We start from the raw sequence: 27,002 nt of genomic DNA on the forward strand, positions 1-27,002 counted from the left end.
ACCCGGCCGGTTGTTCCTATTTTACAGATGAGAATGAAGACTGCAAGATGTGGGCTGGGCGTGATGGCTCATGCCTGTAATTGCAGCACTGTGGGAGGCCAAAGTGGGAGGATTTCCTGAGCCCAGGAGTTTGAGACCAGCCTGGGCAACACAGGGAGACCCCTGCTCCTCATCCATCTCCTGTCCCAGAAAGTAAAAATAAATAAACAAACAAACAAATAAATAAAATAAGTGGGCCTAGCTACTAGGGAGGTCAGGGCAGGAGGATCCCTTGAGCCCAGGAGGTTGAGGCTGCAGTGAGCTATGATGCCCTCCAGCCTAGGCAACAGAGCAAGACTCTGTCTCCAAAAAAACAAAACCAAAAGAGACTACAAGGATCTCAGTGGCTGCCAAACATCACAGCTAGAATTGGAGTCCATGCTTCCAACGCAGCCCTATCCTACGACCTCATCCTCCCCCGGAGGAAGCCCTTCAGGGGCCTGCCTCAGTCTGCGTTTGGGGAAACAGGGTCACCCCGCTGGGCTTTCTGCAGCAGTTTGTCCAGATGGAAGAGACGCCCCAGCTGTCTGGCCTGGTGGCCTCCACCATCCCCAAGCAGCCATCCCTCTTGCATGGATTGGGTCCATCCGAGCAGCTTCCGGGATGAGTCTTGGGCACCTGGACAGGCACTCAGCGTCGTCTTCCCCTGTCTCCATCTCTGGCAGTCTGTCTTCCTGTCTGTCCCTCTGTCGGATCCTCATCTCTCTCTGGGGCTGTTTCCACCATGGTGTGTCTGTTTCTCCGTCATTACCCTTTTCTCATCTCTGTTATTATTATTTGTTTTGTCTACCTCAAGGTTTCCTCCCTGATCTTTCTCCTATCCCAGGAATGGCCTCAGGGACTTCCAGCCCCTTAGGAATCACAGTGGCCTCTGCTCTTCCCGGTCCCTCTCCTCCACTGCCTACATGAGCCAGTGGATAAAAAAAATTACAGACCAGCCGCCGTGGCTCACACCTTTAATCCCAGCACTTTGGGAGGTCAAGGAGGGCGGATCACTTGAGTTCAAGACCAGCCTGGCCAACATGGCAAAACCCCGTCTCTACTAAAAATACAAATATTAGCCAGGTGTGGTGATGGGCACCTGTAGTCCCAGCTACTCAGGAGGCTGAGGCAGGAGAATCGCTTGAACCTGGGAGGTGGAGGTTGCAGTGAGCCGAGATCGCACCACTGCACTTCAGCCTGGAGGACAGAGTGAGATTGTGTCTGAAAAAAAAAAAAAAAAAAAAAATCCCATTGTCATGCTCCAATCTATTCAAGCCCTTGGCTTCCTCTTCCCTCATTATGAAGCCCAAGAGTCCCACACTATCCCTATCTTACAGAGCTGGACGCGTTGCCCAGATATCAGGCTTACCGAATGAAATTAGAGCATGTCCGGCCTCTGTCCCAGGCAAAATGGAAAGGAATGGAAGCCCAAGGGCCCGGCTGCCCCACCCATCATGCTGCCCCTTCCAGACGCCTTGGGCAAACCCCTTTCCTCAAAGCTCAGGTTCTGCAGCTCCATAAGCTGTCCCTTTGCCCAAACCACCTGGTCCTAGGTGGGATTCCTGAAATCTTTCGTCTCCGACTCTAGTTTTCCTCCTTCCCCAGACCCTGCCTCATCCTGGGGAATTCCTGCCTCCACAGCACACGGCATCTTCCATCTGAGTATGTCAGGGTGAACCTTCTCAAACCTGGGCTTCAGCCCGCATCCATATCAGCCCCCCATGACCCATGACCCAGGGGTTTATGTGGATCTTGGGGGACGTCCCAGAACCAGGACACTCCACTCTTCACTCTCCCTGTCTAATATGATTTTTTTTTTGAGACAGAGTCTCACTCTGTTGCCAGGCTGGAGTGCAGTGGCGTGATCTCGGCTCAATGCAACCTCTGCCTCCTGGGTTCAAGCGATTCCCTGGCCTCAGCCTCCCTAGTAGCTGGGACTACAGGTGTGTGCCACCACGCCCAGCTAATTTTTGTATTTTTAGTACAGACCGGGTTTCACCATGTTGGCCAGGATGGTCTCAATCTCTTGACCTCGTGATCTGCCTGCCTTGGGCTCCCAAAGTGCTGGAATTACATACATGAGCCACCGTGCCCAGTCACTCCACTCTCTTGATGCTCTGGCACCTCTACTCCATTGTCCCCTTCTGCCTATTCTTCAGGGTCCTCCAGGCCTCCAGCCCCTGACTGCCTCCTTCTTTCCTTTCTCCACCTTAGCTAATATGAGCACTCACTTCTTTGATATATTGAACTCCCTATCCCCCGATCTCATGGCCATAGTGGGCCACTGCTTGCTGTGGGTGGTCTGACCTCGGCTTTCTCAGCTCCTGGCCCAGGCTGCTGAGGGCCCTGGAGAAAACCATAGATGCAGGGCCCTCAGTGCCTGGTCTCCAGGCCCAGCTGGTATCCTAACAGCCGGTCCTTCCCCAGCGTGCTCCCCCACCCTCTCCGGAGGCTCCTGGAAACCTTCAGCCTGTTCTCCAGCCTCTTCCCATCCTCCTCCATGACTCAGCAGATGACTTCAGAGAAACACTTCTCAGAGAAACAGGTTCCCGGGGACCTGCCTGCTCTCTGCTCAGAAGTCGATTCTCTTGGCTTCCACTTCAGTGGAACCTCCCTGAGTGCTCCAGACCTTCCCGTTTCCAGTTATCCACATGTCCCTCCCACCTCCACCCCTAACCCTCCAGCCTCACTCTCTCTAGGCTCCTGCATTTAAACCATCCCAGGCATCTCCCGGCCTAATATAGTCTTCCTATTGCCCACAGCCACCAGCAATATCAGCTCCTCCCTTCTTCATCTGACCATTAATTTACTGTTCAAAACAGTTGTCTCCAAATCTTTTTTGCTTTTTTTTCCTTAAGAGATTGGGTCTTGCTCTGTCACCCAGGCTGGAGTGCAGTGGTGCAATCACAGCTCACTGCAGCCTCCAACTCCCAGGCTCAAGCAATCCCCCTGCCTTAGCCTCCCGAGCAGCGGGGATTACAAGTGCGGCTCACCACACTTGGCTAATGTTTTGAATTTTTTATTTTATACAGACAGGGTCTCACTCTGTTGCCCAGGCTGGTCTCCAACTCCTGGACTCAAGAAATCTTCCCACCTTGGCCTCCCGTAGTGTTTGGTTTATAATTGTCAGCCACTGTGCCCAGCCAGGACTCCAAATCTTTTTTTTTTTTTTTTTGAGATGGAGGCAGAGTTTGCAGTGAGCCCAGATTGCGCTGCTGCACTCCAGCCTGAGCAACAGAGCAAGATTCTGTCTCAAAAAAAGAAAAGAAAAGAAAAGAAAAGAAAAGAAAAGAAGGTCAACAGCTAGTTCAGCTAGTCTGTCTTCAGGTTTTGCTTCTCAGAACCTTTTATCTTACCGTCCCCCAGTCCCAGAACCTAGAAAATCCCCATGATGCCATCGCACCCTCTTTATGTATGTATGTATGCATTTTCTATGAAATGGGATCTTAGTATGTTGCCCAGGCTGGTCTTGAACTCCCAAGCTCAAGCAATCCTCCTGCCTCAGCTTCTCAAATACCTGGGACTACAGGCACATGCCACTGTGCATGGCTCATTGAACACTTAATTTTTTTTTTTTTCGAGATGGAGTCTAGCTCTGTCACCGAGGCTGGAGTGCAGCGGCACAATCTTGGCTCACTGCTACCTCCACCTCCTGGGTTCAAGCAATTCTCCTGCCTCAGCCTCCTGAGTAACTGGGATTACAGGCGCACACCACCACGCTTGGCTAATTTTTGTTTCTTTTTTTTGAGGTGGAGTTTTACTCTTGTTACCCAGGCTGGAGTGCAATGACGCGATCTTGGCTCACTGCAACCTCTACCTCTTAGGTTCAGGCGATTCTCCTGCCTCAGCCTCACGAATAGCTGGAATTACAGGCATGTATCACTACACCCGGCTAATTTTGTATTTTTAGTAGAGAAAGGGTTTCTCCATGTTAGTCAGGCTGGTCTCATCCACCCACCTTGGCCTCCCAAAGTGCTAGGATGACAGGCATGAGCCACCGTACCAGGCCCATTTTTGTGTGTGTGTGTATATATATATATATACACACACACATATATATATTTTTTTGTTTGTTTGTTTTTTTGAGACGGAATCTCGTTCTGTCACCCAGGCTGGAGTGCAGTGGTGCAATCTCAGCTCACTGCAAGCTCTGCCTCCTGGGTTCACGCCATTCTCCTGCCTCAGCCTCCTGAGTAGCTGGGACTGCAGGCACCTGCCACCACACCTGGCTAATTGTTTGTATTTTTAGTAGAGATGGGGTTTCATCGTGTTAGCCAGGATGGTCTCCATCTCCTGACCTTGTGATCTGCCTGCTTTGGCCTCCCAAAGTGCTGGGATTACAGGCGTGAGTCACCGCACCCGGCCCATTTTTGTATTTTTTTTTTTTTAGTAGAGACGCGGTTTCACCATGTTGGCCAGGCTGGTCTTGAACTCCTGACCTCAAGTAATCCATCTGACTCAGCCTCCCAAAGTGCTGGGATTACAGGTGTGAGCCACTGTCATCAAGCACTTCTGATCTGCACAAGATAGCTGGAGTTCAGATAACTTTGGCAAAGGCAAGAAAATGTAAATGTTTTCATATTAACTCAAGTGGCTTGTTTTGAGCTGATGGATCACTGGTTCCTCATTTAACAAAGTAAAGACAAAGATCCACAGAAGAGAAGTGATTGCTTTAAGGTTATTTAGCAAGTCATTGTTGGAACCAGGCCTCTAGGGTTCTATTTGCTGTCCTGGCTCCTGAATCCAGCATGGATGGCCACAGTCTTGGGCAGTCCACCTGGCAACTGCACTCCCTCCAACTTCGCCCGCCAGTGGAGCCTTGACTCTGACTCTTGCAGAGACTACACTCTTTCTCATTCCCATGATGGGGCAAGTCATTTGCTTCTTCCCTCGGTCCCCTCCCTCACCTACCTACCTTCCTCTACATCCTCTGATAGACGGGATTAGAAATAAATCCAGCTGGCAAAGCGCAGTGGCTCACACCTGTAATCCCAGCACTTTGGGAGGCGGGGGCGGGTGGATCACCTGAGGTCAAGAGTTCGAGACAGCCTGACCAACATGGTGAAACCCTGTCTCTACTAAAAACACAAAATTAACTGGGCATGTTGGTGGGCACCCGTGATCCCAGCTACTCAGGAGGCTGAGGCAGGAGAATAGCTTGAACCTGACAGGTGGAGGTTGCAGTGAGCCAAGATTGTGCCTCTGCACTCCAGCCTGGGTGACAGAGATTCCGTCTGGAAAAAAAAAAAAAGAAGAGAAAAGAAAAAGAAAAAATTCCCTCCACTGAGCTGGTGCTTCTGGATGGTGGGATAGGGAACAGGAAACACAAGAGCCAGGTTTACAACCCAGCGACTCCACTGACTGGCTGTGGGACGTGGACAGATTACTTCATAACCCTACTGTCCAGTGGGGTCTGGGGGCACACATTTGCTCCCCTGTTTCTTCTTACTTATTGGCCTTTCCCCACCGTCTGAGTGTTGGGGACCGAGGCAGGGACAGGGGAGGATAGAGCATTAATTACAGAGCCTAAAGTAGCCTTTTTTTTTTTTTTTTTTTTTTTTTGAGACTTAGTCTCGCTCTGTTGCCCAGGCTGGTGTGCAGTGGCATGCTCTGGGCTCACTGAAATCTCCATCTCCTAGGTTCAAGCGATTCTCCTGCCCCAGCCTCCCAAGTAGCTGGGACTACAGGCGTGCATCACCACACCCAGCTAATTTTTGTATTTTTAGTAGAGACAGGGTTTCACCATGTTGGCCACAATGGTCTCGATCTCTTGACCTTGTGATCCACCCGCCTCAGCCTCCCAAAGTGTTGGGATTACAGGCGTGAGCCATTGCGCCCGGCCCCAAGGCAGCCTTTTATGTAGACCACCCCTAGGTTGAGGGTGCTAGCCCTGGGGCTGGAGGCCAAACCTTCACTTGTCCTAAGGTGCTCTTTGGCCTTATGTAATGCTCTGGGCTATATTTCTCAAAGGGGGTGGTGTCAAGAGCCTAGCACCCCATGTCGTGGCCATCGATGTTGTTGGTCATCTTTCCATTTCCATTGCACAACAGGCATTATGGATGGAGAGAAGCACTTGGTGAAAACCTACTCTCCACTCCTGGAGAGTGTCCAATGTGGGGACAAAGGTCTTCACATATTCTGGTGTCATGATTGATCGATTGATTTATTGATGCGGAGTCTCTATCCGGCGCCCAGACTGGAGTGCAGTGGTGCAATCTCAGCTCACTGCAACCTTCGCCTCCCTAGTTCAAGAGATTCTCCTGCCTCAGCCTCCCAAGTAGCTGGGACTATAGGCGCGTGCCACCATGCCCGGCTAATTTTTGTGTTTGGTGTCATCGTTAAGAGCTGCTGGGCTGGGCGTGGTGGCTCATGCCTGTAATCCCAGCACTTTGGGAGGCCGAGGCGGGCAGATCACGAGGTTGGGAGATCGAGACTATCCTGGCCAACATGGTGAAACCCCATCTCTACTAAAAATGCAAAAATTACCTGGGCGTGGTGGTGCGTGCTTGTAGTCCCCAGCTACCCGGGAGGCTAAGGCAGGAGAATTGCTTGAATCCGAGGGGTGGAGGTTGCAGTGAGCTGAGATTGGGCCACTGCACTCCAGTCTGGCAACAGAATGAAACTCTGTCTCAAAAAAAAAAAAAAAAGGAAAAAAAAAAAGCTGCTGGAAGCTGGGAGTGGAGGCTCATGCCTTTAATCCCAGCACTTTGGGAGGCCAAGGTGGGGAGGATCACTTGAGGCCAGGAGTTTGCGACCAGTCTGGGCAACATAGCGAGATCCTCACCCCTACACAAAACAGGTTAACTGGTCATGGTGGCGCCTGTAGTCCCAGCTACTCAGGAAGCTGAGGTAGGAGGATCACTTGAGCCCAGGAGTTGGAGGCTGCAGTGAGCTATGATCCTACCACTGCACTTAAGCCTGGACAACATAGTCAGATCTCACCTCTACTACAAGTTAAAAATTTTTTTTTTTTTAGACGGAGTCTCGCTCTGTCACCCAGGCTGGAGTGCAGTGGCCGGATCTCAGCTCACTGCAAGCTCCGCCTCCCGGGTTTACGCCATTCTCCTGCCTCAGCCTCCCAAGTAGCTGGGACTACAGGCGCCCGCCACCACGCCCGGCTAGTTTTTTGTATTTTTTAGTAGAGACGGGGTTTCACCAGGTTAGCCAGGATGGTCTCGATCTCCTGACCTCGTGATCCGCCCGTCTCGGCCTCCCAAAGTGCTGGGATTACACGCTTGAGCCACCGCGCCCGGCATTTTTTTTTAAATTTAAAAAGCTGTTAGGGAGAAGGAAAGTTATCCTTTTTCTTTTCTTTCTTTTTTTTTTGATGGAGCCTCACTCTGTCACCCAGGCTGGAGTGGAGTGGCATGATCTCAGCTCACTGCAACCTCTGCCTCCCAGGCTCAAGCCATCCTCCTACCCCAGCCTCCCGAGTAGCTGAGACCACAATCGTGCATCATCACACCCAGCTAATTTTTTGTATTTTTGGTAGACATGGGGTTTCACCATGTTTCCCAGGCTGGTCTTGAACTCCTGAGCTCAAGCAATCCTCCCACCTTGGCCTCCCAAAGTGCTGGGATTACAGGCGTGAGCCACCGTGCCCAGCCTGTATTTTTTTTCTTTTAATCCCAGAGGGTAGAATAAGAAAGCACGGGCAGAAGGTTCTGGGAATGTGAGAGCTGTCCCATAGTGGAAAGGTGACCTCGGGGAATGGTAAATTGCCTGTGGCTGGAGGTGTGCTAGGAAGGGCTGAGAACAAGGAGATGGAGAGCTGTATACAAGATTTCTATCCTGGACAAACTAGAGTCCCACTGCAGTCCCTTCCAACTTAACAATCCCAAACTCCAGGAAGACAGGAAGGGCATCTGGCTGGCTCTGAAACCTAGAAGGCACTGCAGGGTCCACGCCCCTGAGTCATCTTGACTGTGCTGGAAGCTGGAGGTGGAGATGGTGTCTTTTGCCCCTGCCTGTCCCCAGGCTCAGAGCAAGGAGTTGGGGATGAATGTCTGTGCCTACTTCCTGCCCTGGTGCAGCCTGGGCTCCTGTCTGCCTGCTGCGTCAGCACTGGTGTTCCTATTACATGACCAAGTGGGATTTGCACTCTGGAAGCATTAGTGCTGGGCAGACTTGGCAGAACGGCCAATACCAGAAAATGCCAGCTCCTGTACCCCTTCCAGCCAGCTCCCGGGACCCTTCCTGGCTGTTTTCCTTCCTTTTCAGGCAACCCAGGCTGGCCTCTTTCAGACCACTGGTGGTGCATAAACCCTCAGAGAGATTTGAAAGCATACAGATCCTCAGACCTTTCAGCACTGGAGACTGATCCACTATGTCTAGGTGGGGTCTGGGGCCTATTCTAGATCAGCTTCCTCAGAGTGTTGGGGGACTGTGATGCACACCTAGGCTGAGGACCAGTGCTCAGCATCACCCATGAGCAGTGGTCTCTGCCCCCTGACTCCCCCGCCATTGCTGGACAGCTCCAGCTGATGGAGAAATCACTTCCTTGAACTAAGCTGAAATTGATGGGCTCTCTCCACTTGGAGTCCTCTAAAAACACAAAAACAGCCATCAGTGGTGGCTCACACCTGTAATCCTAGTACTTTGGGAGGCTGAAGTGGGAGGATTGTTTGAGGTCAGGAGTTTGAGACCAGCCTAGGCAACACAGCGAGACACTGTCTCTAAAAAAAAAAAAAAAAAAAAAAAAATTAGTTGGGTGTGGTGGTGGGCACCTGTAGTCCCAGCTACTTGGGAGGCTGAGGTGGGAGGATCGCTTGAACTTGGGAGGTTGAGGGCTGCAGTGAGCCATGATCACACCATTGCACTCCAGCCTGAGTGACAAAGGGAGACTCTGTGTCAATACACACACATAAGCGCGTACACACACACACACGCGAAAAACCACAGGCTGCCACCATCCCCGTCACTGTGGGTCCCCCACAAGTCATTTGTCTTCTGTTGGTATTCCAAGTACCAAAACACTCCAGATTCTTCTATGAAGTCGAAGAATACTGCTGTTCATTTCACAGTTTGATTCAAAGGGCATGGTACAGTTTTCTCTTTAAGATTCAGTTGGAGAACCCAAGCTCTGGATTGGTAAAGTACTTGACCTAAGTTCACACAGCTGGGTTTCGGGAGAAAATTGCAGCCCAGGCTCTTCTCCCTCTTGAGAATACTTGTCTCTTTGAGACAGTGGCCCATTTTTTTCGTGGTGATACATATTCCCTTGGTGGGATACTTTTTTTTTTTTTTTTTTTTTAGACAGAGTCTCTCTCTGTCTCCCAGGCTGGAGTATAGCAGCACAATCTTGGCTCACAGCAACCTTTGCCTCCCGGGTTCCAGCAATTCTCTAACCTCAGCCTCCCCAAGTAGCTGAGATTACAGACGTGTACCACCATTCCTGGCTAACTTTTGTATTTTAGTAGAGACAGGGTTTCATCATGTTGGCCAAGATTTTCTTGAAGCCAAGGTGATCCACCCATCTTGGCCTCCCAAAGTGATGGGATTACAGGCATGAGGCACTGCACCTGGCCTGCTTTAAAAACAATTATTTTTTATCTTTTTAATTATTTATTTATTTATTTATTTATTTATTTATTTGAGACGGAGTCTCGCTCTGTCGCCTGGGCTGGAGTGCAGTGGCCGGTTCTCAGCTCACTGCAAGCTCCGCCTCCCGGGTTTACGCCATTCTCCTGCCTCAGCCTCCGAGTAGCTGGGACTACAGGCGCCCGCCACCTCGCCCGGCTAGGTTTTTTTTGTATTTTTTAGTAGAGACGGGGTTTCACCGTGTTAGCCAGGATGGTCTCGATTTCCTGACCTCGTGATCCGCCCATCTCGGCCTCCCAAAGTGCTGGGATTACAAGCTTGAGCCACCGCGCCCGGCCTATCTTTTTATTTTTTGAGATAGCGTCTCACTGTGTTGCCTAGACTGGAGTGCAGTGGCGCCATCATAGCTCACTGCAGCCTCCAACTCCTGGGGTCATGTGATCCTCCCACCTCAGCCTCCCAAAGTGCTGGGGTTATGGGGTTACAGGTGTGAGTCACAACACCTGGCCTGATTCCCTTCTTAAAGCAGAGAGTCTCTTTCATTGAACACAACTTCGCCGAGCACCTGCTTCATGCTAGGCTTGGAGATCAGAGATGGCTCAGATTGAGTCCATGTCTTTGAGAAATATGACCTCAGAGAAGACAGACTCATACACATCTGAGTGCAATATGGTGGTCTGGGCTTTTCTCTAGAGAACATGGCAGGAGAGCCCATGAGGACCAAGGAGAGAGTGGTTAGTTCAACTCAGTGTCTGAGTGAAGATGAGGAGGTATGGGTCTAATGGGGCTGGGCATAGAAGGAGTTTTCAGCACAAGGAACAGCTTTTGAAAAAGCCCAGACTGGGCCAGGCACAGTGGCTCACGCCTGTAATCCCAGCACTTTAGGAGGCCAAGGCGGGCGGATCACCTGAGGTCGGGAGTTCGAGACCAGCCTGACCAACATGGAGAAACCCTGTCTCTACTAAAAATAGAAAATTAGCTGGGAGTGGTGGCACATGACTGTAGTCCCTTCTACTCAGGAGACTGAGGCAAGAGAATTGCTTGAACCCAGGAGGTGGAGGTTACGGTGAGCTGAGATCGTGCCATTGCACTCCAGCCTGGGCAACAAGAGCGAAACTCCGTCTCAAAAAAAGAAAAAAAAGAAAGAAAGAAGGAAAAGAAAAGAAAAAGCCCAGGCTGCCCAGGTGTGGTGACTCATATCTGTAATTCCAGCACTTTGGGAGGTTGAGGCAGGAGGATTGCTTGAGCCCAGGAATTTGGGACCTGCTTGGACAACTAAACGTAGACCCTATCTCTACAAAAAAAAAGTAGACATTTTTTTCTACCGGGTGTGGTGGTGTGAGCCTGTATTCCCAACTGCTCTGAAGGCTAAGGTGGAAGGATCATCTGAGCCTAGGAGGTCAACGCTGTGGTGAGCTATGATGGCACCACTGCAGTTCAGCCTGGACGATAGAGCGTGACCCTATCTCAGAAGAAAAAAAAAAAGATATTTTGGATCTTTCACTGGAGAGAATGGAAAGACACTGAGATGGGGCCATTAGTTGAAAAGCTGTTGCTGTAAACTGGAAGATCTTAAGAAGCATCCACCTGGTTCCTCTATTTTATAGATGCACAATCTGAGACCCAGAGAGGCAAATTGATTTGCCCAAAGTCACCCAGCAAGATTAATGGCAAAGTTAGGGCTTCAACCTGTGGGTCCTGCCTCCCGGGCTCATGCCTCCTCCACTGGCCTGAGATCGTCAGAAGGAGAGGCAGGCTGCAGAGATTTCCTGTCATTCTTTGTCCCTGCTGCAGGACAGCCTGCTAAGGCAGTGACGGGGAAGTGTTCCCAAAGGACAGGGCGGGGAGCATTGCTGCTTGGTTTCAGAAGATGCTGCTGCTGCTGCCTCTGCACTAATCAGGGAGCTTTCCAGTCGCAGGAGGAAGCCAGAAGCCAGGGGATGGGGCTGCAGGGATTTATGACTGCACAGAAACAGCAGGACAATCATGTCCCTGGCTGGCCTGCGTGTCCACCAACCCAGCCGGAGAGGATGCATTTAAAATGTCATATCCTCCAGCACTGGAGAAGGGGATGGAGGGTGTCCTTCGGTCAGGTTAGTCACTCCTTTCCTGAGCAGATGCCAAGGAGGGTAGATCCTGGACAGGAAACGGTGCCTTTGCTGCTGAGAGTCTAGGAGGTCTGCCTGGGTTTGAATTCAGGCTCTGTTAGCTGAGACACAGAGAGGCTGTGTGACTTTTGGCTGATCACACAGCCTCTCTGTGTCTCCGCTCCCTTGTCTTAAAAAACAGGGATGAGGCTGGGTGCAGTGGCTCACACCTGTAATCCCAGTACTTTGGAAAGCCGAGGCAGGTGGATCACCTGAGGTCAGGAGTTCGAGATCAGCCTGGCCAACATGGTGAAACCCTATCTCTACTAAAAGTACAAAAATAAGCCAGGCATGGTGGTATGCACCTGTAATCCCAGCTACTCAGGAAGCTGAGGCAGAAAAATCACTTGAACCCCGGGAGGGAGAGGTTACAGTGAGCCAGAATCATGCCACTGCACTCCAGCCTGGGTGACAGAACAAGACTCCGCCTAAAAAAACCCAGAGATGATTCTGAGCTTTTCCACCCTAGGGCCTCAACTGTCTCCCAGGTCTGCAGGCACAGATTTCCTGGACTCCCCATTTCCACAGCTAAAGAATGCCAGTAGTGGCCAGGCACGGTGGCTCACATCTGTAATCCCAGCACTTTAGGAGGCCGAGGCAGGTGGATCACTTGAGGTCAGGAGTTCAAGACCAGCCTGGCCAACATGGTGAAACCCCGTCTCTACTAAAAATACAAAAATTAGCCAGGCATGGTGGAGCATGCCTGTAATCCCAGCTAATCGGAAGGCTGAGGCACAAGAATTGCTTGAACCCGGGAGGCGGAGGTTGTGGTAAGCTGAGATCACTCTACTGCACTCTAGCCTGGGCAACAAGAGCGAAACTCCGTCTTAAAAAAAAAAAAAAAAAAGAATGCCAGTAGCTTCCATTTCAGAAGAAGAACATGCTGAATCTAGAACTATGACTCATCACAGCTGGGTGGGGCACTTAGTGCTCCTTTAGTTTGATTTCACATTTTCAAGATGGGAAATTAGACCCAGAGAAGGGACAGGTCTGGCATGCAGAGCTAGGGGCCAGGCAGAAGCCAGAATGCTAGCTCTTAACGTCCTTGTCCCAGGTTTCTTTCTGCACCACCAGGCAGTGGAGGAGGAGGCCAGGATCTGAAGCCATTTGCTCTTTGTGATGTCGTCATGCCTCCGAAGCCGCCCTCTAAACAGCCAGGACCTGTGGGCAGCTGCAGCTGGAAGCCTAGAGCCTTGCAAAATCAGAAGGGAAAGGAAGGCACGGCCAACTCTCCCCTGCACCATCAGAGGGGAGGCTCCGTGTGGAGGCTGCGGATGTCATTCCTGTTTGGCTGTGAAACATCATTTTCTTTGCATCTGCTTTATTTTTCTTTTTCCCAAACAGATTTGGCCTGAGCTGGTTTTTTTTTTTTTCTTTCCCTTTGTGCATTAGACTGTTGGGGGAAGGAACTGAGGTGGAGAGGTCAGAGAGGTAGCCTGAAATGGGCCAGGAAGTTCCTGAGATTTCACATCTGGTCCTGAATCATGGACCCGTTTAAGCCACATGTGTGCAACCCAGGTTGGCGGTCAGGGCTCATTCCCATGGACTAGTGATGCCGGGGCCAGAGGAGCTCAGGCCTGCCCTGCAGGGAGGAAGAGAAAGGAAGAGAAATGACTTGGCGAACACTGATGCAAGAGACAGAAGGAAGTGGGAGGGTTTATTCAGCAGCAGGATCGCATTTTGCTGGGTGGTGTGGTAAGAAGAGGGTCCGGGCCAGATCTTATGTTGGAGGAGGGGGAGAAAACTATTTCTAGACTCTCTCCCCACTCAGTCCATCTCATCCACCTCCTGCCAGTACAGTCTCCCCAAAGCACACTCCTTTCTTCCCTCATTCATTTCTTTCTTTCCATTTTTTAAAATCATTATTTTCATTTTTTTTAAAATTTTTAGAGACAGGGTCTTGCTGTGTTGCCCAGACTGGAGTACAGTGGTGTGATCACTGCTCACTGCAGCCTCCAACTCCTGGGTTCAAGCAATCTTCCCACCTCAGCCCCCCCAAATAGCTGGAATGACCATGCCCAGCTAATGTTTAAATTTTTTTTTGTAGAAATGAGGTATTGCTATGTTGCCCAGGCTAGTCTCGAACTCTTGGCCTCAAGTAATCTTCCTGCCTTGGCCTCCTGAGTAGCTAGGACTATAGCCACATTCATTTCTTCTTTTTTTTTTTTCTTTTTTGAGACACGGTCTCGCTCTGTCACCCAGGCTGGAGTGCAGTGGCACAATCTTGGCTCACTGCAACCTCCACCTCCTGGGTTCAAGCGATTCTCCTGCCTTAGCCTCCCGAGTAGCTGAGACTACAGGCACGTGTCACCACACTTGGCTAATTTTTGTATTTTTAGTAGAGACAAGGTTTCACCACGTTGGCCAGGCTGGTCTCAAACTCCTGACCTCAGGTGATGCGCCCACCTCGGCCTCCCAAAGTGCTAGGATTACAGGCGTGAGCCACTGCACCCGGCCATATTCATTTACTTATTTCCTATGCTCTCTCCATGTATTTATCATGTGTCAGTTACTGTGCTAAGCACTGAGCAGCCAAGGTGATGATGAAGAAGACAAAACCTGAAGCTGATCATTTTCTGCCACTGTTAAAATCTCTTCACAGGCTTCCAGTTAATTTTAGAATACAAATTTAACTCCTGGGGCTCCCATTCAGTACCCCTCATATTCTGGCCCGTGACTCTATCCCCAGCCCCTTACCCATCACCTAGACACCAGATACATCAGATTATTTGCCCATCAATAAATATTTCAGGGGAGCTGGGTGTGGTGGTACATGCCTGTAGTCCCCGCTACTCAGGAGGCTGAGGTGGGAGGATCACTTGAGCCCAGAAATTGGAGGCTACAGCGAGCTATGATTCTACCACTGTACTCCAGCCTGGGCTACACAGTGAGATCCCCACCACTAAAAAATAAGTACATAAATAAATAAATCAGGGAGGAACTTGCCTTTGAGTCTTGCTACCTGTGCCTCTGCCTGCTCTCAAATCCTACAATCCTTTAAAGGCTGGGTTGGAAATGTTACCAAACTCCCTGGAGAAGTTTTTCAGAACCTCTTCCTATGCAGCCTGAAAGAAGTTATTTTTTAAACAAAATATTTACAGTGCTTAACACACTCTGAATTCCTTGAGGACAGGGGTCCTCCAGCATCTGGCATAGAGCCTGCAATATTCCCCCACGGAAACTCTTTCATTCCAGATTCTCATCCACACTTCATGTTTCCTATTTTATTTTTCACTTCTTACTGATTTTTTTTGTTGTTATTTAGTTTTTATTTCATAGTCACCACCTTATCTCTGCAATTCAACCAGACGTGGAAGGGAATAAGAAAAACATGGGACCCAGGCTGGGCGCGGTGGCTCAAGCCTGTAATCCCAGCACTTTGGGAGGCCGAGACGGGCGGATTACGAGGTCAGGAGATTGAGACCATCCTGGCTAACACGGTGAAACCCCGCCTCTACTAAAAAATACAAAAAAAAAAAAAAAAACTAGCCGGGCGAGGTGGCAGGCGCCTGTAGTCCCAGCTAGTCGGGAAGCTGAGGCAGGAGAACGGCGTAAACCCAGGAGGCGGAGCTTGCAGTGAGCCGAGATCCGGCCACTGCACTCCAGCCTGGGCAACAGAGCGAGACTCCATCTCAAAACAAACAAACAAGGGACCCAAATGGAACTGTAGCAAGAGCACAAAGACGATAGGATACTGGGAGCAAATGGGGTGGATAGGTGCTCTCCTGAGCTACTGAAGAAATGGTCTGGTGGTTAAGATAAAACACAAGTCAAATTTATTAGAGTTGTTCATAGTCAGCAATGGTGTTTTTTTTTTTTTTAGGTGGAGTTTCGCTGTTGTCGCCCAGGCTGGAGTGCAGTGGTGCAATCTCTAGCTCACTGCAATCTCTGCCTCCCAAGTTCCAGTGATTCTCCTGCGTCAGCCTCTGGAGTAGCTGGGACTACAGGCACCTGCCACCACGCCCAACTAATTTTTGTATTTTTAGTAGAGACGGAATTTCACCATGTTGGCCAGGCTGGTCTCAAACTCCGGACCTCAAGTGATCTGCCTGCCTCGGCCTCCCAAAGTGCTAGGATTACAGGAGTGAGCCACCGCACCCGGCCATAGCAATAGTGATCTTCTTGCTGGTCTTGCCATTCCTGGACCCAAAGCGCTCCATGGCCTCCACAATATTCATACTTGCTTTCGCCTCACCAAAGACCACCATGCTTGCCATCTAACCACTCAGTCTTGGCAGTGCAGATGAAAAACTGGGAAGTGTTTGTGTTGGGTCCAGCATCTGCCATGGGCAAGATGCCAGAATCTGTATGCTTCAGGATGAGGTTCTCGTCATCGAATTTCTCCCCATAGATGGACTTGCCACCAGTGCCATTATGGTGTGTGAAGTCACCACCCTGACACATAATCCCTGGAATAATTCTGTGTAAGTAGGAACCCTTGCCGGGCGCGGTGGCTCACGCCTGTAATCCCAGCACTTTGGGAGGCTGAGGTGGGCGGATCATGAAGTCAGGAGTTCGACACCAGCCTGAGCAATATGGTGAAACACCATCTCTACTAAAAACACAAAAATTAGCCGGGCGTGGTGGTGTGTGCCTGTAATCCCAGGTACTCAAGAGACTGAGGCAGGAGAATCGCTTGAACCCGGGAGGCAGAGATTGCAGTGAGCCGAGATTGCTCCACTACACTCCAGCCTGGGCTACAGAGCGAGACTTCATCTCAAAAAAAAAAAAAAGAGAGAGTAGCAACCCATAATCAAATCCTTTCTCTCCAGTGCTCAGAAAACGAAAGTTTTCTGCTGTCTTTAGAACCTTGTCTGCTAACAGCTCTGATATGTTAACATGGCTTTACGGTTTAGAGAGGTCACTTCTTGGCTTCTTGGTTTCCAGGCCCCTAACCTTGAAGGAGACGCAGCCCGAGGGCTTGCCCGTAATGTCAAAGAACACGGTGGGATTGACCATGGCCAGCAGTAGAGTACTCCTGGCGGCAGCAGTGTCTGCAAAGCTCACATTTTTTTTTTTATATATGGATTTTCGCTCTTGTTGCCCAGGCTGGAGTGCAATGGCACCATCTCAGCTCACTGCAACCCCCGCCTCCCAGGTTCAAGCGTTCTCCTGCCTCAGCCTCCCCAGCAGCTGGGATTACAGGTGCTCAGCTAATTTTTGTATTTTTAGTAGAGATGGGGTTTCGCCACATTAGCCAGGCTGGTCTCGAACTCCTGACCTCAGATGATCCACCCGCTTCAGCCTCCCAAAGTGTTAGGATTACAGGTGTGAGTCACCAGGACTGGCCAAAGCTCACTTCCTTTTTTTTTTTTTTGAGATAGAGTCTCGCTCTGTCACCCACGCTGGCGTGCAGTGGCGCGATCTCAGCTCACTGCAACCTCAAAGCTCACTTCTTATTGACTTCTAGCATACTGTACATATCTTGCCTATTTTCTTGGGCAGTGATTTTTTCTGTTTTGTTCACTAATGTACCTTGTGGCTTAGAATAGGGCTTGGAACACAGTAGCTTCTCATAGATAATTGTTGAATACATAAAGTAAATAAAATGTGCAGTCAAAACTATGGGGCCTACAGGCATGGTGGCTCATGTCTGTAATCCCAGCACTTTGGGAAGCCGAGGCGTGAGGATCGCTCAAGCCCAGGAGTTCGAGACTAGCATGGGCAACAAAGCTAGACCCTCGTCTCTACAAAAAACAAAACAAAGCAAAAAAACCTATGCTATCTCTAAGCTACATGGAATAATATGAACAAGAATATATCAGCGTGACCTCAATAGGTATGTATGCCTAGGAGGAGAGAGAAGGGCTGGACAACCAAGCCCTAGACACAGCCCATTAAGGCGTGGAGTAGGCTCCTGGTAGCTGAACTGAATCTTTAGCACTCCACCCTGGAGAGGAAGAAGGGGTTCTCCAGGGTCAGCCAGCAGACAGCTGCATCCTTTCTGGAAACCAACCAGGGTAGCCAGCCGGTATTTGTCGTTCGTCCTTGTTTTCACCTAGTCAGGCCCAAGAGTCTCAAGGTGGGGTAGGGGGTTAGTGTAAGCTCGTAGGGGGAGGAGGTGACAGTCCCCAGAGTCTGGCCCCTTAATTCAGCCATCCCGCGGGCAGGCACCACATTGAGAGTCTGGATCTACAATGGACGCGCCTCCTGTTCTTCCCCCACCACGACCTGCTACGTGATCTCGGAAACAGGGTCTAGGACAGAGGCCCCTGCCCCCTCCTCTCGTAACTTCCCGGAGAATATGGGGCGGGGCGGTGAATCAGCACTCGCAGGGACTGATGCAGCCCTGATCCCCGCCAGGGGTCCCCAGCGGCCTCGGGATTCGAAACACCCCCAGTCCTCCTGCGCCTGCGCACTACCTCCGCTGGGAGTTGTAGTCTTGACCGCCCCTTTGTCCTCGGTCTTCTCAACGCCTCAGCCCACGGCAGGTTACACTACAACTCCCAGGGGTCCATGCGTCGGAGGCCTGGCGGGGCGGGGGGCTGAAGGGAGAGGGATAAGGGGGCGTCTGGAGAAGCTGGGGTGAGGGAACTGGGGAGTGAAGTGAATAAAGGGGAGAGTGGGGGCGCAGTGGGAAAGGACGGGGTGCCCGGAAGACGCGCGGTGAGCCGAGTTTGGGAGCGGGGAGTTCTAGCCGCGGCCGGGCCCGGGCGGGGCCTGGGCGGGGCTTGCGGATGGGCGGGCGGGGCCTGCCTGCGTCATGCGGCGTGGGCGGGGCCGCAGGGGGTTGTCCGTCCGTGGCACGCACAGCAGCCGCAGCCGCCTCTCTCCCGGTCCCGCGGTCGCAGCTCCAGCCGCCTCCTCCGCGCAGCCGCCGCCTCAGCCGCTCGTTCCGTGGGTCGGTCCTCTCTGGCACTTGGGCTCCAATCGCGCCCTCCAAGCCCTTCAGGCCGCCCCAGTGTCCTCCTCCTTCTCCGGCCAGACCCAGCCCCGCGAAGATGGTGGACCGCGAGCAACTGGTGCAGAAAGCCCGGCTGGCCGAGCAGGCGGAGCGCTACGACGACATGGCCGCGGCCATGAAGAACGTGAGTGTCTCCTCCCCTCCCCCGCCGCTCCCTGCCCCTCCGAAGACGCGGTCCTTGGCGTGGAATGCCCGGGGCTTCGTCGCCCTGTCGCGATGGCGGGGTGACCGCCCCGTCTCGCTCACTGAGGGGGTCTGGTGAGGGTCCCCAGAGCCGACAGGAACATGGGCTGTGACGCGGCCTCTCCTCGGCGTCCCCAGGGCCCCGCGGCGCGGCCTCTCTGGCCCGGCGCGGTCGCGGGGCGGGGCGGGGTCCCGCGGGGCTGGACTTGGGAGCGGGGTCTTCGGTCCCAGCGGCTCTAGGGGTACAGGGGATCCGAGCGGGGAGCCGTGCGCATCCTTTGTGCCCCACTTCCACCCTCCTCCCAGCCTGGGCGTGGGGGCGGGGGACCGCATGGATGCGGTTCCTCTTTCTCTCCCTGGTGTCTGGGCGGCGCCTTTCCCATTCACTCAGCAGGTCTCCCGGTTTTCCACCTCCCCAGCCCCCCCCCCCAAATCTTCCCCACTGTCTGTCCCGACAGATCCCTGAGAATCTTCCCAGAAACATCGTATAGGGTCTCCTGAAAACCTGAGCTCCGTGGCGCAAAATCGAAACCACCTTGCTCACGTTTTTCTTAACAAAAGGCTCTTCTTTCTCCATTCCCCCAAAGCAAGTCCTCCGGCTTTTAGGAAGGGGGAACGTTTGTCTCCCTAGCGTTTTCATTGATCGTTTTCAACATGTCATCTCCATTTTATTCCCTAATGTTTTTGTATTGAAAAGGGTAGGTATTGCCTGTAAAATAAAAGGTGGTGAATGTAGCTGACTGGTTCGATCCGTGTGACATATGCCGTTTCTTTTTTGAATACAGGCACGCGTCTGTGAAATTCCTATAAGTTGGGGGAAAAAATATGCTGTCTGATCTGATAGTGCAAACAAAGCGGTGGTGAGAGGCAGTATCAAGTCATTCCAGAAGATTCTGCATTTGTCATATTGCAGAGAGCCTAGACTGGGTGGAGGCTGGGAGGAGTTATTTTAAAGGGGAAAAAGTCTTTTTAAAAATTTTTGGTCGTTAGATGCATCTGAGGCTTTTTTTTTTTTTTTTTTTAAGCGAGTACATCTTCATGCTGATGAAAAGAGAATACTGATCTCCAGTTGTCGCATTTTGTCTGGGTTGCAGATTTCCTCCCTGTATTGCACCATTTTGTCAGTGACACCACGTTTATCTAATGGGCTGTCAACCAGTTTGATATTAGAGGAGGGGGAAGTATTGAACATCATGAAATGAAAGGTAGAAAATTAATGGTTTCGGGCCCCCACTATCTTAATATTTAATTTCGTGCCTTATGTAACAAAGGTTTTCAAATGCATCTCCATTGTGAAGTGGATGCTGGAGTGTACCTTGCATGTTACATCTTTTAAATGAAGCATTATTGATATTACAGATCAATTCTTGAATAACTTTACTGGTTCTCAAAAGAGGACAATGCTGATACCTTTACATTTAAACCAGGTATTTTAACAAAGAAAGGTTTTTGCCTTATTAAAGAAGAGAACCGGTTCTGAAATTCGGAATACTGCTGTGGCCACAGTGGCTGTCTTACAAGGTTTTAATGTTCAAATGATGTAAGTTGCACTTCTAATGAGTATCAGTATTGGAAATATCTTCAGTTCGTGTTATTTAATTTAGACTCTTCTAATTTTTCCGTATTTCTAGTTCCACAGGAAAGCGAGTGACCTCGCACCTATATCTATAGCAACCAAGTGATGTCACACACAATGACACAGAGGCTGCATTGCACCTAAGGGCTGGTAGGGAGTGTGCAAATGGCATTTATCCAAGGTAATGCAGAAATTAGCCGATAAGCCAGGTGGAATCGAGCACTTCATATTCCACCAGATAAGAATTAGTCCAAAAAATAAGGATTTCATTTACCCTTAAACATGCAAATTCGTGACCTCTAGCTAGGCCTTGTTCACCCTATTGCTAGCTTTCTCACAAAAGTTTATAAGATGCTTTTTTAATATTTTTAAACATTCATCTCACTTATTTAAAATACTGGGCAATGATGGAATAAAAGTAGAAATTTTAAACGATAATATATTTTATGGAATACAAGTAGAAATTTTAAACAAGAATATAGTTTATGATAATAGTGCAGAGATGAGATGTATACTTGTGTTTATTTCAGATAATTAATTTGGCAGGTTTTAATAAAAACCTTAAAAACATGATGACTTTCTACTGAGTCATTTTCAGTTACTGTTAGGGAATGAGAACCAGTTCCAAAACCTTTTAAATCGAGATTTGGGAAGTTTGTTTTTTATTAGATTTGTGCTTCTGCGCCTTCACAGTATAGAGGAAAGAACAGTTTGTAAAATAAAAACCTTTTTTCAACTCTGTTTCCTGTGACTTTAAGGAAATAGGCTCTGTCCCTCATTTTCCTCATCTGTAAGATGGGACAGTACTTGAAAAGTTGTGCGGATTCAATAAGAAATGTAGTAGGTGTTCCCAAATGGCAACTACCTAAGAAATTTTCTTCCTGTTTATAAAAGTCATCATGGAGAATTTGGAAACTGCAGAGAAAGAACCCAGTCTTACCACTCAAGTGAGCTCTCTTTTAAGGCCGAAATCATCCTGTTGATGGATTAAAATTTACTTGAGTTTAATGAAATTATCCTAGTGCTAACACTATTGGAATCTGTGCAGAATGATAGTTCTATGTGGGCAACCAGGACAGAAATACTGTATTATCCAGTATTTTGAAAAGGAGGAAAGAGGAATGTTAGGTCTTTTAAGACACATGTTTAGTCTTGTATTGAAGGAGAGTGAATACCTAATGTATCCTATGTATTAGACAATACTGTCTTGTCCTTTGACTTTTAATAGTCTCTTGAGAAGTTAATATTTTAAGTAGGCTACTGGTACTTGCCTCAGGGGGAGAAAAGGTTCAGGGCTACTAATTTTGTTGAAGTTACTGGGTTAAGCAGTTTAATTCAATGAGGGGTGGTGGGGGCAAAGGTAGCAAAAGGCTATCGTAATTTTTCTAAATCTTCCTAGTGGGATCAGTAGACTTTCAAATTCTTACTATCTTAAATATTCCATTCCCTAGCCACCACCCCCCCCCCCCCCCCCCCCCCCCCCCCCGCCCAGCTTTTCCAGGAGATCAATAGCCATTATCACTAATGGAGTAATGGTACCTCTGTAGACTCTTCAGAGGTGGAGTTCTGCCAACCATTATTCTGAGTCATGTGGCTTGAATTGTTCTCTTCTTGAGGGTGGAAAGAATACAGATCATACAGCTTGCTATTCATGTGTTAGCCTTCACAGTAACTGAAGCAGATATTAAGTGCTTTTTCTGATTGTTTTGGAAATCTCCTATGTGTCTTTTGAATTCTACTGAGATTCAACATGGCGCTAAATGTTCATCCTCATTGCAGTCCTGGATTAAACTGCAGGCCTTGGGTAGGAGTTCATCTCTTATTTTCAGGGAAGCCTTATTTATTAAGCCACTCTCTAAATTATTGAAAAGAGTGGAGAGAACGTTGTGTTTTTATCGAGGTAGAAGTTGCATAACATAACTTTAACACAGTCACATCACATTTCAGATGTGCAGTTGAGTGGCATTGGGTACATTCAGTGCAGCCATCACCTATGTTCAAGAAAGGAGAAAGTGGTTACTTTTAAAAAGTGATGCTGGTCTGGCCTACAGCTGGCTGGAATTCAGCACGCTATTACGGATTCAGGAATGTGTCGATAATGGAGTGCCCACAACAGCTCACAGCCAGCGATAATTGTCTATCCCTTTGTCTACGTTTACAAGCCTCTGAACTGAAAAAAGGGAATTAGCTTTAGTTAAGTTTGTACTGTATTCCCACTTAAAAAGTTAAGGAACTTGAACACCGTATAATGTTCACCCAAATAAATAAGAACAATTTACTTGAAATCTGAGCAAATCATTACCTCTTTGGGGATTATGGAAATTTTGCTGGTGTTCTTGTGACTCGTTTTCAGCCCCAAGGCTGGCTTTATTATCAGTGATTTGCTGCCTGTGTGGTGGTGGTTTCCTAATGAGCAGGATGCGAGACTGAGACTGGGGAGCTCCTGCAGCTTGAGGCTGTCAACTGATGGAACACCAGCCCAAGACATTCAGTACGTTGTGACTGTCAGCAGCTGGATGGGAAAAGTACCATTACTTTTCCCTTCTTTGCCCACTGCCAAGATCACCGGTCCTAACCTTTTTTTTTTTTTCTTTTTTTGAGAGAGTCTTGCTGTCACCCATGCTGGAGTGCAGTGGGCAGTGGTGTGATATCTGGGCTCACTGCAACCTCCACCTCCCAAGTTCAAGTGATTCTCCTGCCTCAGCCTCCCAAGTAGCTGGGATTACAGGCACACATCAGTCACCACGGCCAGTTAATTTTTGTATTTTTAGTAGTGACAGGGTTTCATCATGTTGTCCAGGCTGGGCTTGAACTCCTGACCTCAGGTGATCCACCCACCTCGGCCTCCCAAAGTGCTGGGATTACAGGCGTGAGTCACCGTGCCCAGCCTCAAGGACCACTTTCTGTGTTCAGTAGTCAAAGGGAAATACCACTTTTAAATGATATAAAACATGATCTTCTCTTTGCCTTCTTTTTAGAGCTATTTAGGGTTTTACCAGATATTCCAGTCTATAATTATGTGTACGTTTGATTGCTTGGTTTTGTTTGTTTTTTTGAGACAAGGTCTCAATCTGTCACCCAGGCTGGAGCATGGCTCACTGCAGCCTCCACCTGTGAGTGATCCTCCAGCCCCAGCCACGCAAGTAGTTGGGACTACAGGTGCGTGCCACCACACCCGACTAATTTTTTGTATTTTTTTTTGTGGAGACGGGGTGTTGCCATGTTGTCCAGGCTGGTCTTGAGCTCCTGGACTCAAGCAGTCTGCCCATCTTGGCCTCCCAAAGTGCTGGGATTACAGGTGTGAACCACCACACCCAGCCCAGTCTATAATTATAAAGCAGCTAAATGTTGCCTTTCTACAAAGACTACCAAATACCAGCTGCCTTCTGGCCTCACTTCTCAGAATCATTTTTCTGTATCTTCCCCAAATTCCATTTTAGGTGTCAGCTATCATTTTGCTTAACTACCAAACCATGTTATTTTACTTAAAATTGTCATTTGTAGAAACCTTGAAAATTTTGATATTTTGCTAAATGAATTTATGACTTCGAGTGGTAGAAATTTAGTTACACGAAAACTGATTTAAAAAATTCCCTGGGGGCCGGGCGCGGTGGCTCAAGCCTGTAATCCCAGCACTTTGGGAGGCCGAGAAGGGTGGATCACGAGGTCAGGATATCGAAACCATCCTGGCTAACATGGTGAAACCCCGTCTCTACTAAAAAATACAAAAAACTAGCCGGGCGAGGTGGCGGGCGCCTGTAGTCCCAGCTACTCGGGAGGCTGAGGCAGGAGAATGGCGTGGACATGGGAGGCGGAGCTTGCAGTGAGCTGAGGTCCGGCCACTGCACTCCAGCCCGGGCGACAGAGCGAGACTCCGTCTCAAAAAAAAAAAAAAAAAATTCCCTGGGTCGGGCACGGTGGCTCACGCCTGTAATCCCCACACTTTTGGGAGGCCAAGGCGGGCTGATTGTGAGGTCAGGAGTTCGAAACCAGCCTGACCAACATGATGAAACTTGTCTCTACTAAAAATACAAAAAATTGGCTGGGCATGGTGGCGCTCACCTGTAATCCCAGCCACTTGGGAGGCTGAGGCTGGAGAATTACTTGAACCTGGGAGGCGGAGGTTGCAGGGAGTTGAGATTGTACCATTGCACTCCAGCCTTGGTGACAGAGCAAGACTCCATCTCGGGGAAAAAAAAAAAAAAATCCCAAAAGAAAGCTTTAATTTTAAGGTAAATAGTTATAAATAATTGGTTTGCTACCATGATTTTGTAGAAAAAATAAAAATTGTAAATCTTAAAAGACCATGTGCGTGAGTCTTTTCTTTCTGTTTGAAGAACTGGTGAGGTCTTAGTTAAATTGCTGCCAGCATTTCACTTGTTAAGCGTGTGTCCTACAGAAATAGATTTTTCTTTACCTGAGTTGAATACTACTAATATGTGCTGCATGGCATTAAGTTTTGGTTGTGGGCCGGATGCAGTGGCTCACACCTGTAATACCAGCACTTTGGGAGGTCAAGGTGGGTTGATCTCTTGAGGTCAAGACCAGCCTGGTCAACATGGTGAAACCCCATCTCTTCTAAAAATACAAAAATTAGCTGGGCATGGTGGTGTGTGCCTGTAATCCCAGCTACTCGGGAGGCTGAGATAGGAGAATCACTTGAATCCAGGAGGCAGAGGTTGCAGTGAGCCGAGATCACACCACTGCACCTGGTGACAGTGCACCTGGGTGACAGTGCGAGACTCCATCTCCAAAAAAAAAAAAAAAAATAGTTTTGGTTGCGAATAGGAAAGAGAGTGTTCTTACATATATAGCAATTTAATAAGATTTTTTTAACGTAACAATAAAATTATTCCAAATAAACTCTTGGGCTTCTTAACCTTTGGAAAGGTACCTGTCTTTGGAGAGATAAAGCCCATCTTGGTGAGTAGGACCCAGGTACCCAGCTTTCCTCTGAGTAGGGGTGTCCGAGCTGGGAGTATGACAGTGACAACAGTGGCCAGCTGAACATGTAATGACAGTAGCTGAAGAGGAGTCACTGATCCACCCCCAACCTGCTGCAAGCTGAGTATGAAGAGCAGCTGCCGTGGGCAGGGAAGTGAGGAATGGCTAAGCGAGTGAGGGGGGAAGGCTTTAAAAAGCCAGGTTTCTTTTGAAGCCATAGAGATGACTTACATTTCTTGAGCTGTCTGAAAGAAATTTCTCATGACTCTTAAGCTACCATGTTTTAAAAACCCAGATCTGGGAAACAAAATGCCTCTGGGGCTGGTTCTTTAAGAATGTAGAAATCAGCTTGAATTTTTGACTCTCTCTGTACAGATTCCTTTTGTAGCAATCTAACATGAAGCAGTGAGCATGTCTTTGCAGTGGAGGTGCAGCATAGTTAGTAGCCATGCAGGTAACCCCATACTCATTGGCACTATCTTTTAATGTGAAGACCTGGCTGGCCTGGGTAGGCTATAGAGCAGTGGTCCCCAACCTTTTTGGCACCAGGGATCCGTTTCATGGAAGACAGTTTTTCCATGGACTGGTTGGGGGCGAGGGGTAGGGGGATGGTTTGGGGATGAATCAAGCACATTGCATTTATTGTGCACTTTATTATTGCTACATTGTGGTATGTAATGAAATAATTACAGAACTCACCGTAATGTAGAATCAGTGGGAGCCCTGAGCTTGTTCTACAATTAGATGGTCCCATCTAGGGGTGATGGGAGACAGTGACAGATGATCAGGCATCAGATTCTCATAAGGAGTGCGGCCTACGTCCCTCACGTGTGCGGTTCACAGTAGGGTTGGTACTCCTTTGAGAATCTAATGCCACCGCTGATCTGACAGGAGGCAGAGCTCAGGTAATTCGAGCAGTGGGGAGTGACAGACTTCCTGCTCTGCAGCCAGGTTCCTGACAGGCCACAGACCCGTTGGGGACCCCTGCTATAGAGAATAGATGTTATTATTTTCAAACCGTCACATTGGGTCTTACGTCTGTGTAACAGAGGTTAAGACTAGACATTATTTTTCCTAGTAGGTTGAAAAAAATGACCCTACCCAGAAAGGCAAGAAGAATGAACAGGAGAGGAGAATATGAGCGACAAAAAAGGGCCTTCCAAGGCGAGGAAAGCTAGTGGGGACAAGGGAGTAGGGAAGGAATATTCTAGAGTATCTTGGATTTTGGAATGCCATGCCTGTTTAAGGGAGTCTGTAGTCTTTGGAAGGCTGTCAACAATGGGATTGACTACTGAAGACAAAAATGTTGGTGGCCTTTAGGATGCTAGAAATTTCGGGGGAAAATGACAAGAATCACCATAATGATTCACATGCAGGGATATTTCCATCGTGTCTTTTTCTGCAGTTTATATTCTTTTGCACCTTGCCTTTTTCACTTGACATCATTTCAGTGATACTCTGTCATTATTTTCAGTAGCTGAATAATCCTGTGGATATATCATAATTTGATTTTGTTTTACTTAGTATTTAGGCTGTTTCCAAATTTACATTTGTAAATAATATTGATGAGCGTATAGATGGTCCCTGATTTCAGATGGTTTAACTTGATGATCTGATCTTTTCTCTTCTCTTTTCTTTTCTCTTTTCTTTTCTTTTCTTTTCTTTTCTTTTCTTTTCTTTTCTTTTC

The 27,002-nt window shown here is 48.9% G+C and overlaps 1 protein-coding gene and 1 pseudogene across 1 annotated transcript in view; one reads left to right on the top strand and one right to left on the bottom strand.

Moving 5' to 3' along the window:
- Window positions 1-13,241: 13,241 nt before the first annotated feature.
- LOC111547019 lies at window positions 13,242-16,667 on the bottom strand (annotated as a pseudogene).
- Window positions 16,668-18,410: 1,743 nt separating this feature from the next.
- Window positions 18,411-27,002, top strand: part of YWHAG (tyrosine 3-monooxygenase/tryptophan 5-monooxygenase activation protein gamma) — a 32,449-nt gene continuing 23,857 nt past the window's right edge. The window contains exon 1 of the mRNA XM_023218722.1: window positions 18,411-18,736. Coding sequence (XP_023074490.1) covers window positions 18,650-18,736 — 87 coding nt within the window. The 5' untranslated portion in view covers window positions 18,411-18,649. The remainder of the gene's footprint in view (window positions 18,737-27,002) is intronic.

The sequence above is a fragment of the Piliocolobus tephrosceles genome, chromosome 8 (assembly GCF_002776525.5).
Source record: "Piliocolobus tephrosceles isolate RC106 chromosome 8, ASM277652v3, whole genome shotgun sequence".
NCBI lineage: Eukaryota > Metazoa > Chordata > Mammalia > Primates > Cercopithecidae > Piliocolobus > Piliocolobus tephrosceles.